This window comes from Lacerta agilis, chromosome 8, assembly GCF_009819535.1.
Source record: "Lacerta agilis isolate rLacAgi1 chromosome 8, rLacAgi1.pri, whole genome shotgun sequence".
Taxonomy (NCBI): Eukaryota; Metazoa; Chordata; class Lepidosauria; order Squamata; family Lacertidae; genus Lacerta; species Lacerta agilis.
In genome coordinates, this window is record NC_046319.1 from 78,181,482 (window position 1) to 78,195,254 (window position 13,773).

General features: G+C 48.0%; 2 protein-coding genes across 2 annotated transcripts in view; one reads left to right on the top strand and one right to left on the bottom strand.

Annotated features, from left to right (window-relative positions):
• Positions 1-766: 766 nt before the first annotated feature.
• EIF3K (eukaryotic translation initiation factor 3 subunit K) lies at positions 767-8,757 on the bottom strand. Its single transcript, XM_033158470.1, has 8 exons — positions 8,611-8,757; positions 7,884-7,982; positions 7,169-7,289; positions 5,748-5,822; positions 3,905-3,971; positions 2,935-3,012; positions 1,787-1,912; positions 767-891 (listed from the first exon to the last, which is right to left on the bottom strand). Exons 1-8 carry the CDS (start codon positions 8,667-8,669, stop codon positions 860-862), a joined length of 657 nt encoding a protein of 218 aa, XP_033014361.1. The 5' UTR covers positions 8,670-8,757; the 3' UTR covers positions 767-859.
• A 3,720-nt stretch (positions 8,758-12,477) lies between these two features.
• The window catches only part of MAP4K1 (mitogen-activated protein kinase kinase kinase kinase 1), a 60,054-nt gene continuing 58,758 nt past the window's right edge, over positions 12,478-13,773 (top strand). Inside the window, 1 exon segment of the mRNA XM_033158471.1 lies at positions 12,478-12,606. Within this exon segment, the coding sequence (XP_033014362.1) occupies positions 12,499-12,606 (108 nt within the window). The 5' untranslated portion in view covers positions 12,478-12,498.

A 13,773-nucleotide genomic window follows, 5' to 3' on the forward strand; every position in this document is an offset into this window, starting at 1 on the left:
TAATGAACCGCAGGGGATATGTTGGATGTTAATTCAAGGTTCATTATTGTTCCACAGGGATATCTCTTTAAGAGAATGAAAGAAGTAAATTGACCTAGTTTTCCAGCTGTGGGACAGTGCAGCAGGTGATGCTGAGTTTGTCTTGATTTGGGCGTGCCAGTAATCGGGTACGGTATATGAGGAGGTCTGCGTACCTTCCTCAGGGCCCTAGGTGGTGGGTCACGGTTCTGTAATGTAATGTTAGCTGATGTAATTTCTGTTATTTTTGCTTTTCATTAAACCACTCCTAGTTTTGCTCTACAGTCTCCTCAACCTTCTTGTTGTGCAGCTGCTCTGCTCAGCTTAATATGCCAACAGGGGGACCTGGCTCACCCCCTTAAATAAGAATCATAAAACTTGTAGAGTTGGAAGGGACCACACAGGTCATCTAGTCCAACCCCGTGCACTGCAGAAATCTTTTGCCCAACATGGGGCTCGAACCCATGACCCTGAAATTAAGAAACTCATGCTCTACCAACTGAGCTATTGCTCCTTTCCAGGAAGTTAGTGGCTGACCACTGAAGAGAGAAACAACAATGTCCTGCAACTGAATTTAACCCCTCCTTTGTCTCCATCCACCTTCTCTCCAGATATTTGACACCTTTAGAAAACAGCCCAGTCCAGGAATGCACCAAGTCCTTCAGATCTTCCCATGGGGCAAATGCTTTCGCTGCTCCCCTTTCTGCCCCCAGAGACTGAGGTAGAGGCTGCATCGACACAAGAGGCAGAGGTTGGACAGAATCATTTATTGGCCACGGTCTTTTTTACAACGGGATGTTAAAATTAAAGGAAACGGGAGAGCTGCCGGAAGAGGCCTCCCTCATTGTGAAGAAGCCATGATGCTGGAGACACCTGAAAGGGAAGCAGAAGGAGGAAGATTTAAAAGGTGGAGCTGCCTTTGAGCAAGCCAGACCAGCGACCCATCAAGGCCAGGACTATCCAACCAGCAGTGGCTTCACTGAGGATTAAACTTGGGGTTTTCTTAATGCACAGCAATGATCTACAACAGAGTTCTCCCTTCTACAGCAGGGGGTACAGTACTCACAGATATGTCAACCACAGCCCCCCCCCCCCCAAACCCCTGTTATATTGTAAAGAAGAAGGTTGAAACACTTAAATGGGATACTTGCAGAGGTTGTACAGACACTGTAATTCTGCACAAAGACGGAAATTCAAGAGAATTTCAGATTTCCTTTTAAGAACATGTATTTTTGGCCCCCCATAGCTATCATGCAGGAATGGGTAAACTCTTTCTCTGGCCCTTAAGACTCTGTCCAGCCCCATCCCCCACTGGCCCTGTGCTGTGTCCTCCTCTGGTGATTTTACATGGCTGGGTTGTGTTTTTGCACTGGGACTCTTGCTTATCCAGACAGAGGATGGAGAGTGTGTGACTGGACACACCTTCCACTCATATCTAGTCCCTGGGAGATGACCCACGAGGGGACTGACTCTCAGGCTGGAAAAGGTCCCCAACCACTGCTACAAATATGTGCCTGAATATGGGGCGCAGGGCAATGCCAGCAGGGAACTTCATTGGGAGCAGGATCTCTCGTGCCTTAAGTAAGATGAGTAGGCAAACCTGTTCAATTTATCGACAGGCCACTGAATGTAGCTTTGCTTCATGCTAGCAAACTGCAGAGAGCTCACCAGCCCTGCTTGCAACACAGCCCCTGTCTAGCTTAGGAGATGCTTCAAGAAACAGGAGGACAAGAGCTGCACTGGCTAGAGAAGCTGAGAAGATGCTCACTGTCAAAGTCTATCTTCTCCACAATGTTCTTGGGCTTGATGCTCTCCTCCTGGTTGCAGATGAAGATCGTCCCGGGCTCCGTCTCTGTCCAGCCGTATTTGCTCATCCAAGACTTGAGCTGGTTGTCTGCAATAAGCAAGAGAAGCGTCAAGGGGCTGGGTAGAGGGTGGACATGCTGTAAAAAAAGTTTCATCCTGCACCTCAAACAAATCCCAATGGGCGAGCAGACATGACACTAAATGCTAAAAGCAGCAAAATTCTAAACAACAGCCCAGAACCATGAAGGAGAGAAAACAGATTAAATTAAAAAGTCAGGGGGGACGGGGACAAAATGGTCTGTCTGGTATCAAAATGCCAGTGCAGGTGACATCATCAGGAAACCCCATTCCCACCCTTAAGGCGATATACCATAGCAAGATCAAAAACAGCTTCCAAGGTTTCACTTGGCCTCAGTTGGCGCAAAATGGACAGAATCCTACCTCTCCACTACTGAAGAACATACACATGCGGCTTCCCAGCGACCCATTTCTTTCCTTACATCCACCCCAAAAGCCAGTGTTCCCTTTCTGCCACATATAAAAATATTTCTCTAGTTCCTGGCTTTAAAAAGAGATAAATGTATAGGAGGAAGATTTCTAACGAAACGGAATTATTTTTCCTGGCTCATCTTGGACCACAGGGATGGTCAGAGGACTCCTACTGATGCAACGGAGCTATCACTAAACACAGAGGCTTAATAAAGCAGAGCCAATTCATGGCTGAAATCAAGGCCACATATCTACAACATCTGCTAGTCATCAAAAAGGGGATAGCAAGACCCTGGCCATCTTCACACATCCCTGCAAACCATGTCTTGCTGCACAAAAGCAAATCCTGTCTGCTTTGCTCCCCCCTGCTAGTGTACAGCTAGAATAAACCATGTACCCTGGCTCACCATTACACCCAAAACAAGGACCATTGTTTGTTTGCCAGCTTGTTTGGAGTGGGAAGCGGAGAGCCTATACCCCTGGTTTGTATGCAACAGCAAACCAGGGATCGCAATACATTTCCTCAACATGAAAGTGAGGAAGAGCGAAGCATACGCTCTTGTGCACGGCAAACCCCGGTTGATGAATGTGTGCAGGATACACACCCAAACAGTTACTCACCTGTGAGGTCGCCCAGCATCTTGGCCAGAAGCCAGCGGTCAATGTGCTGGTACGTGATCCCCACCACGTGACAGATAACTGCAGAGAGACAGGACAAGAGGCTTAGAATTGTGGTTCAACATGGGTTCTGAATGAACACAGGTTGTCGTTTCTCAGTTAAGGGAAACCAGGGTTAATGCTAGCCAAGGTATTCTTTAACCAAGGAACTAAATATCAAAGTGCATCCCTGTACTTTAAGTTAGGGCGGGGTTTGCTCTGGGAAGGGGCTGTGGAAGAACAGAAAGTACCATTGGTAAAATCATAGTCTTGTAACGACCGCTCGTCTTAAGGAGGCTCAGAAAAAGAGTGCTCAGCTCCTCAGGGAAAGGGAAGAATGAGCAAGATGGTAGGCAAGGCAAGCACACTTCTTCCTTTAATCATTCTGGCATCATTTATTTGAAGTGCAGACTTTCCGCACAACCAACAACTTTTCAGTTTAACCAAAAGGAGTTACGTATCTTTAAGGGCTGTATTCAATGCTGCAATGGCAGAATCCTGCTGGCGTAACAGGCCTTCCTTTTCCAATCTTCACTGCCCCCAGAATCTGCTCGGGGGGGGGGGGACCCCCCAACGCCAATTTTGACTGTGTGCAGGAGACAGAGGTGCAACACTGAACACAGTCCTAAAAGATATATAGTAGACTGGATTTTAGGGTCTGAAGGGGCAAGGAAGGAGAGTGCAGGAGGAACAAGAAGAGTTTGGATTTGATATCCCACTTTATCACTACCCGAAGGAGTCTCAAAGCGGCTAACATTCTCCTTTCCCTTCCTCCCCCATAACAAACACTCTGTGAGGTGAGTGGGGCTGAGAGACTCCAGAGAAGTGTGACTAGCCCAAGGTCACCCAGCATCTGCATGTGGAGGAGCAGGGAATCAAACCCGGTTCACCAGATTACGAGTCCACCACTCTTAACCACTAGAAGCACACTTACATTTCCTAACAGAGTCCTCAAAGCCAGTGATCCCATCCAGGAGTTCCATGTTCTCATCTAAAGCTTGCTAGGAAGGAAACACACAGAGATATTGCTTTGAATCAAAGCAGCTGAGCCATACGCCCTGACAACCCACCCCGATATTAGCAAGGAGAAGCTAAACTTGCTTTTGAATTTTAATGAAGCTAAAAAATACACCCAAACATGACAAAAGTACATTTAAAGAGCTGCAAAGAAGAAGAAAAAGGAATTGCAGAACATCAGAAATAAAAAAAATTAAGGCAGCCACATCAGTACACTTATCAAATGCAGCACACTTTAAAAAGCTCTGTGTATGTTCTGCAATACTAATGGATATACTTATGTTTTTTCCTGTTTCTTTTTAATCTCAATTCCTATCTAAAAGATCTCACAGCTATTTACATACACGATAAGTTAAAGGAAAAACACTTCAAATTACTTGCGCAACAAATACACAAACATTATCTATATCCATAAATTTTATACAAACGAAATAAAATCAAAGAGGCGGGATAATTGATAATGGAATATTTCAAACAAAACAACATGCATGCACTTACTCATCCAATCTCACTCACCATCCATTTCACACAATCACTATAACTATTCCCTAGGCGCAAGCATTACCTTGATCAGCCACTCATAAATAAACCACTCAAATTCACCAGTGTTACCACCCATATGCAAAGGGTCACTGCCAAGCATACAAAGATGCCTGAGCCCCACTGGACTATCTAATACTCCTCTTCCATCTCTCACCGGACAGGGGCCCAGATCTATACTAGGGAAGGCTCTCGTCCTGGAGAGTATTTAACTTGTTCCATCCACTCACTCCAAACGACAGAATCATAGCTTACCGTATTTTTCGCTGGACCATAGGATGCACCTCATTTTTAGAGGAGGAAACAAGGGAAAAAATATTTTTCTGGTTTTCCTCCTCTAAAAGCCCTGGTTTTTTTGAGGATCAGCTAAAAGTTTTGCAGCTTTTTTTGCAAAGGGAAAAGCCCTGGTTTTTTGAGGATCAGCTAAAAGTTTTGCAGCTTTTTTTTTGCAAAGGGAAAAGCCCTGGTTTTTTTGAGGATCAGCTAAAAGTTTTGCAGCTTTTTTTGCAAAAGGTAAAGCCCTGGGTTTTTTTGAGGATCAGCTAAAAGTTTTGCAGCTTTTTTTGCAAAGGGGGAAAAGCAAAGAGGAAAAGCCCCATTTTTATGGGGTTCAACTCACATTTCTGAAAAATCAAGGAAAGGGAGCAGTTTCTACTGTTTGCAGACAGATAATCTAATCAGCCAGTCACATGTCCTGGGGAAACAAACAACCTCCCTCTGCAGTACATTCAACAAAGGAGGGCTGAAAGGGAGCCGGGACTCTTATTTCTCTCCCGATCTCTTGCTGATCAGCTGCTGAGCGGGGTCCTTTCAACACCCCCTTTTCTCTTTGTAAAATAAAAAGCACAATCTGCTTTTGGCCCCTGGGCAATTTAGCTCCAGGGACCACCATTCGCTCCATAAGACACACAGGTATTTCCCCTTACTTTTTAGTAAGTAATACGGTACATGCTACACAGCCTCAACATCTGATAAAGAATAAACCAACTCTGGTAGCCGACACAAACACCAGCCTCACTCTCAAGGTGACCCTGAAAACACTCAGGTGTTTTGCATCTAATCTATGCCCCTGTTGGCATGTCACTGTTCTGATTGTTTTAGAAACAAACAGCACTTTAAAAAGAAAAGTGAAGACGAGACAAGTTTGAGCCAGGCGATCATCTCTCGGGCTCGTATGTCATTCACAAAGGATTGTTGAGTAAGAGATGAGCTTGGCTTACCCAGAAAGCCTGGAAGTGGCAGGTCTCCAGCAGCTCACCCAGGTATAAGATCTGACGGATGGGTCTCTCCTCTTGCTGGGAGAAATGGCATTAAGGCGGCAAATGGCACAGCGGGGGGGGGGGGGGAAAGGTGTGAGGTTTCTGGCCCCAAGTCTTAGGGATGGGGCAGGCTAGGAAATTTTAACAGCCCACTGTATAGCCAGAACAGATGTCATTCCACAGCTACAGGAAAGACACTGTTACCCATTAACATAAGCAACAGCATCTTTTCTTAAACACTGTTGCAGGGTCGGTAATTCCACAAATTAGTTCACCCCTCCCACTACTAGCACCAACTTTATTTCTTGCTGGAGAGAATTTAATACAATGGTACCTTGGTTTACAACCATAATCCGTTCCGGAGGTGGTCGGTTCGTAAACCAAAACAGGTTGTAACCCAAGGCGTGCTTTCGCCAATGGGGCCTCCCAAAAAAATTTCTTCGTAATCCAAAACGTATGCAAACCAGACTGTTAGCAAACCAAGGTACCACTGTAACCGTTTAGTTTTTTATTTAAAAGGGAGAGCCGTTGCAGACTCTCTCCCCAGTATTCTTTGCTGAAACCCAGGATCTTTTTATGCAGCCAGCACAATCATAACACCTCCTCCATTCTGCCAGTTATGCATTCTACATCATGCCACTTGCTGGAAACTGCAGGAAGACTCCTGCGCTCCAGTCCTGCTTGAGGTTTCCCACAGGCATCTGGTTGGCTCCTGTGAGAACAGGATGCTGGACTAGCTGGGCCACCAGCCTAATCCAGCAGGCTCCTATTTTGTTTTTGTGGTACCTCCTCCTTACGAAGTGCAGACAGCAGGGAAACATCTCCCCCCCCCTCCCTCAATCCCTGGTCCTTCCTTCCATTCTTTCTCACTTAACGCTCAGACCCAAGAAGAGCTTCAAGGAACCTGAAAACCTGCCCACTACTTTGTGGCATCTTAGTGGCTGTTAATTTTTGGATTTTTTAAAAAAAGAAATGGACCAGCATGGCTCTTGCAACTGATATTTAAAGTATCTTTTATGTCCTGACGATTTCAGTGGGAAAGAAACACAACTTTACCCAAGCTGGAAGGGGTTGCAATGCAGCTTGGGGCTACAGGTGGCACTGAGGTCCAAAAAAACCTGAAGTTTTACTGCCTTAGGATGGTAATATTTCACATTTTCGTATCAGTTTTAGAGCACCCATTGCAACTCACACACATTCTCTCAGGAACTCAAGAACTTTGTTAAGAAAATAGTGTTGCCCCCATGTTGCAGGTGGTGGAGCAAGACTTGCCTAAGGGCATGTGAACTGGAATGGAATGGAAGTTGAATCTGGGACCTATTGGTTCATAGCTCTAGTCTTTGCTCCTGTGCAGCACTTTCTTCCCCTCAGATAAAGGATACATGAGCCTGGTCAATCATACACTTGCAGAGTGTGAAGTCTGTGTGGGGAAGGTTGGTCAGAGCTTTCAGGAGGATCTGGGCAGTGACTGTGGTTTGGAAGAAGGCAGGGTTAAACTGATACCTGGATATGAGATAAAAAGAAAGAATATATTGGGACCTCAGACAGAAAGCAGATATCGGTACTAGAAATTAATGGTCAAGACTGAATTAGGTCTACCCGGTGTGTGTAAAAGTAGTTGAATGCAACCCTATAGGTCCAAGTGCTTCACTGTCCTCCAAAAACATGCACCAACCTTGAGAGGCACTTGGTTCACATACCCATTTACAGATTTAGCCCCATGGCTCTTCACCAAATCAGTGCCTAGGTCAAGCTGGGCTAGGGTTGCCAGGTCTGCTTCCAAAAAATAGCGGACAAGCGCCGGGGGGGGGGGGTTTAAATTAAATTAAATTATATAATTTCTTACAAACATTTTAACACGTATTAAAATACCATTTCATCATAAAGCTTTTGAATAAAAAAATGTCCACTATTTTGTGGGGGGGGAGTGAACATAATGTGAAAAAAGTGGACTGTCGACTCAAATAGTGGACACCTGGCAACCCTAAGCTGGGCACTGGCCCCCAAGCACACCTAGTTTGCCCTCACTTCTTGGAACTGTTTTCAATAGCAGACTCAACCCCCCTCCCCCCCCAAAAAGGGCAAGGAGCCACTCACAGTTTGAGCACAGCCAGGTTGGCCTCCAGGTCATAGGCATTCTCCTTGGCTTGCGTCTCCACATAGCGCTCTAGCGTGGCCAGATTCTCCGGGTTATACCTGAAACGCAGAAAAGGTTGGGGTGAGGACGGCCAGGCTAAGGCCGCATCCACACCATACGCGGGCAGCACTGCGGTGCTACATTCAGCACTCGTGGCTTACCCCCCACCCCCAAACAATATTGGGAGTTGCAGTTTGTTCAGGGCGCTGGGAGTTGTTGGGAGATCTCCTCCCACCATTTCACAGAACTACAATTCCCAGAGTGGTTTGACAGCCAATGTATCCTTCACAGGCGAACCTCTGGGAATCATCGCTCCGGGAAGCAGGAGAGACAAGGGAAGCCTCCCAACAACTTTCCTATAGTTTCAACACATTGCCTAGGAAGGTGTACATCTCAAGGCAAAGCCGCTCGGGGACCATTTGGGTGGCAAAATCGGCTAGTAAAAGCTTAGTCCGTAGCTAAAGGCTGCAAATGACGTAACACAGGCAGGAAAGGCGGCGTGTCCCTGAGCACGTGCAGAGTGCCCCTCAAGGAAACAAGGGAAGCCCCCAACCGGCCTCGCTTGGTTTCTGAAGTCGCCCCCGAAGGATGGGAAGGAGGGTGGTGGTGGTTGCCTTGGTAACCGCGACCAGGTAGGTCCCTCTCACCCCACCCCCCTGTCAATCACTCCCCCCTCCGGGTCAGCACCTGTCGATGCCCTTCAGCAGCTTCCCCACGTTCGCCCGCATCTGCTCGAAGAGCGCCATGGCACGCGGAACCGGGAGCGGAGAAGGAGGCGGCGGCGGCGGAAGAGGAAGGGAAAGGACCGCGGTCTCAGCACAGGAAGCGGAAGGAGCAGGAACTGAAGGCACTTCCGGCCGGGCAGGCTCCGACTTCCGCTTCCGTCGAGGCACACTGGAGAGAGAGCGTCGCAGGCTAGAGGTGCGGAACGCGCATGCGTCGCGGAAAAAAGGCCCGAGGCTCCTCCCCCTCCCTTCTCCCTTGGAAGATTCTATGCAGATCTTTTGCGCGAGGACTAGAAACTTATGCTTGGTTTTTGAAATCGGAACATCTCTGGAGCGGAGATTTAAACTGTACCGGACTTAAATTGCACCAAGCACAGATCCTGCTGACTGGGACCAGCGCCTGTGCGACAGCCATGCATGCAGTTCAAATGGCGGTGCCAGTGGGTTTACGTGGTGCATGATTCTGGCCACCCCTCCCAATCTCCTTTAGGATGCAGCTGGGCCATTTTGAGCTCTCCCCCTCCCCCCAACCGTAACTTTTTGTACGCGATAAGGATCCCGCGATCTACAAGGATCACCCGGGGATCTACTGGTTGGACACCCCTGCGATAGGATATACCAGTTCGCTGAGCTCTGGTTTCTTCAGGGAGGGAACCTTAACTCGGTGGCAGAGCAGCTGCGGGAAGGCACCTGGTTCACTTTGCACCATCTCCAGTTAAAAGGAGTGGGGAAAGGGGGAAACAGGTCTCTGGCTGAGACCCTGGAGAGCCGACGTCAGGCAGACGTGGGCATATAGTCTGACCTGGTGGTAACAAGGAACAGTAGCGTAGTGGCAAAATCAGAAGCGAATAAGTGATGGTCACGGCCATGCCCCCTTCTAAAACTGCACAAGTACACAATGTTTTGTAATTATGGATGTACTGCAGCAGTCGGTGCAAATCTCCAGCTGTTGCCTTTCTGCTCGATCTACTATGTTCTGTGCACATACATAAGCAAATTATTTGGAGTGCTCCAATATCATTTTTTGGAGCGGTGCTCCCCACCCAGGAGGTACTCAAAGATAACGAAGTACCAGCACCTCTTTTTTGTTGTTAAAAAGTGTGGCACTTAGTGTAACAATTTCATGGTGAGTACCGGCACCTGTTTTTCTTGGGGGCGGGGCGGGGGGGGGGAAGAGAGCATTGTTTCACAGTGACTCAAGCTGTGCTTTCCTTGAAGTTCTATCATACTTAACAAAACTTGCACACCCTTCTATTGAAACAGAGGCACCTTGCGTTTTCAGTACAGTGGTACCTCTGGTTGCGAACGGGATCTGTTCTGGAGCCCTGTTCGCAACATGAGCAGAATGTAACAAGAGCTGCGTCTGCGTGGCGCGATTCGGCGCTTTGCACATGTGCGAACCACCAAACCCGGAAGTAACCCATTTCGGTACTTCTGGGTTCGGCACGTTCGTATCCCATGACAGATGCAACCCGCAGATATCGTAACTAGATGTATGACTGTATTTCTGAATGCTTAGTTTTGGAGCATACAATGGACAGAAGCTCCCCTTTCATGCTGGTCGGGCGGCTCTAGGATGCTGGAGACTGAGACCCAGCTGTAGAAATAGTAAGGGATCTTTGACTTCCAGTGACCCCGGACTATACCACTGACGAGGGAGCTTCCTTTGACCTTTGCACTCCTGCAGGCATCATAAGCACATAGTTAAACAATGGAACTCACTTCCACAACAAGCTTTTGTCCGCCTACTTGGACGGTTTAAAAAGCAGATTGGACATATTCATTGACAGCTCTCCGTGGCTGTGAGCTGTCCATGGAGGCGCAGGTCAATTCTGTGTCCAGGGCAGCTGTCTACCAGCTCCATGTGGTATACAGGCTGAGACCCTACCTTCCCACAGACTGTCTTACCAGAGTGGTGCATGCTCTGGTTATCTCCCGCTTGGACTACTGCCATGCGCTCTCCGTGGGGCTACCTTTGAAGGTGACCCAGAAACTGCAATTAATCCAGAATGCGGCAGCTAGACTGTTGACTGGGAGTGGCCTCCGGGACCATATAACACCGGTCCTGAGAGACCTGCATTGGCTCCCAGTACATTTCCGAGCACAATTCAAAGTGTTGGTGCTGACCTTTCAAGCCCTCAATGTCCTTGGCACAGTATACCTGAAGGAGTGTCTCCACCCCCATCGTTGTGCCCAGACACTGAGGTTCAGCGGTTCCCTCACTGCGAGAAGTGAGGTTACAGGGAACCAGGCAGAGGGGCCTCCTCGGTAGTGGCGCCTGCCCTGTGGAACGCCCTCCCATCGGATGTCAAGGAATTAAGCATCTACCATATATACTTGAGTATAAGCCTAGTTTTTCAGCACACTTTTTGTGCTTTAAAAGCTGCCCTCGGCTTATACTCAAGTCAACCATTCCTTAAGAAGTGTACAAGAACGGTGGTTCTTTACTCTCCCCAGGCAGCTTGTTCCATTCCTGAACTGCTCACATAAATGCAAACTTTAGACCCCAGAAGGCAGAAAGCCTATCAGTTAAGGAAGTATTAAAACCCCACAGGTGCTCACTTTCCCTGGCTCCTGCTTAAACAGGACAGGATCCCAGCCTTCTCTGTATAACACAAGGGAACATTGCGCTGTGGGTTAAACCACAGAGCCCTATGGCTTGCCGATCAGAAGAATGGCGGTTCGAAACCCTGCGACGGGGTGAGCTCCACAGCAGCAAAGGAGGAAGAGGAAGGAGCAGCGCAAAGGGCTGCTTTGGGCTGCTCATTCCTCCTCTACCACAGTGGCAAAGGTGAACTGGCTTATACTTGAGTCAATAAGCTTTCCCACATTTTTGTAGGGAAATTAAGTGCCTCGGCTTATATTTGGGTCGACTTATACTCGAGTATATACGGTATCCGACTTTTAGAAGACATCTGAAGGCAGCTCTGTTTAGGGAAGTTTTTAATGTTTAAGGCTGTATTGTGCTTTTAATATTCTGTTGGGAGCTGCCCAGAGTGGCTGGGGAAACCCAGCCAGATGAGTGGGGTATAAATAAATAAATAAATATTATTATTATTGTGAAGGCTCAAAGGTAGGAGGCAGCATGCTTTTGAATTTAATTGGCTGGAGAGTGCTGTTGTGCTTTGGGCCTTGCTTGTGGGTTTTCCATTGACGCACTGAGAACAGGATGCTGGACTTAGATGGGCCAATGGCAGTCTCGTCTTACAAGTCTCTAGCACAGGGGTGGGCAGGTTTCTAGCACAGGGGCCACATTCCTTTCTGGGTAGCCATCTGAGGGCCACATGTCAGTGGTGTATGGGGCCAGGGGCGTGAGTGGGCGGAGCAATGAATGTAAATTTTACCTTCGTGCAGTAGGCCAATTCCTGCAAACACTCACAGAGCCTTCTCTCTCCTTCATCACCAAGAAGCGTTATCAGAGTTCTAGACACATTGTGGGCATGATGCAAGAGCACTCAAGGGAGATTTTCAGCCAGGCCAGTGTAGGGTGTGACCAGTGAGAGTCCCAAGGGCCGCATTTTGGCCCCTGGGGCGGAGGTTTCCCGCCGGTGCTCCAGCCCCAGCCCCTTCCCCAAGGGAAACCAATCCTGCAAAAGGGCCAGCGAAGAGGAGGAGGTAGAGGAACCGATGTGATCTCTGTATACCCGCCACAGGGCTTTTAAGGCCACGGTGGAGCTCGCACAAACCAATCATGCTTCAAATCAGGAAGCAGAACCCTGAGAAATTTATAAAGTGCCCTGACCACATTGCTGTTCTGACTGACGCCCACGCGCAGTGAGAGAGTCGCAGACTTTGCAAACCTCCGCCTTGGGGTGGCAGGGGGTGGGGTGGGGTGAGGAAGCACTGAACAATGGATGCCCAGGAAAGAGCTGCCCTAGATATTTCCACCCGAAACCCCCAAGACGACTTTGAACTTCTGCTGAGAGTTGGTGGAGGGACCTATGGAGAAGTCTATAAGGTAAGCAACCAAACCGCTGCTCCTTCCTGGAGAGAGCGAGTGGCTGAGGGCATCACACTTTGGGGGGCTGCGACTTGCAAAGCTGCACACCCATTGACCAGCACAAGCAGGATTCCTCATAATATAATCTTAGATCTGGCAGGGAAAACCCACCTCTTCCTTTTGCATCAGTTAAAATGCTATATTTTATTCTTGGTTTCTTCCCCTGCCGGGTATATTTTGTAATATCTCTCTGCCACTCTTTGAAACATCCTGCATTGCCAATCTTTCAAAAAGCATGTTCGGCAGTACAGCTGCATGCCAATTGAACTGGGTTTGAGGACAAAACCGAATATCAAGTAGGGTTCGCCTGTGGAACTCATAGCTACATGATATCGGAAAAGCTAAAGACCTTGGGAAAACATTGATCACTCTTTTTATCTCCACAGCAACCCTGTGGTGTAGGTTAGCGCAGTCCTGTGAATCTTTAGAAGTAACGACAACTGCTCAATTCTCTTATGCGTTCCTCCCAGTATGTATACCATTGCTGTACTAGTATGTGTCATAGCTGAGTATGAATTTGTTGCTCTGTTGAGCGCTTCATCCACCGCACATTGCTGGTCTCTGTGCCCAAGGCACCACCTGCTTTTTAAAGCTGCAAGGCAGGCCGCATTTCAACGGGTTCAGCTTTCTGCCTCACCCCACTATGTTGGGAAAAGCTGCACCCGCCGCGTTTCCACCTGCCGTGTTCTGCTTAAAGGCACAGGAACCCTTATTGGGAGAGAAAGCGCGTGGCAACCGTCCTTCTGTCTGCCTTGGTAATTCTCTCCATGGAACGTAAGAGAGGTAAACGCGAGGGCGTTTATGGGATGGCCGCTTTAAGTAAGAGACGGAGGCTCATGAAACAGGCACCCTCTCCCCTGACAATGTGAAATCAGAAAAGGGCAGGCAAAATGTTCAAGGGGGTAGAGCAGGCAAGGCTGCAGCATTTGGGACTTTTTAGTGTTGAAAAAAAGAGGCTGCGATGTGATAGGAGTGTATAAAACTCTGCAGCATGGAGAAAGTGGACATAGGTACCTTTCCTCTCTCCTGTTGTCACACTAGAATTCGTGGGTGTTCAGTGAAGCTGAATGTCATAAGATTCGGGACACGACAGGAGAAAATTCTTCTTCGCACAGCGCATAGCTA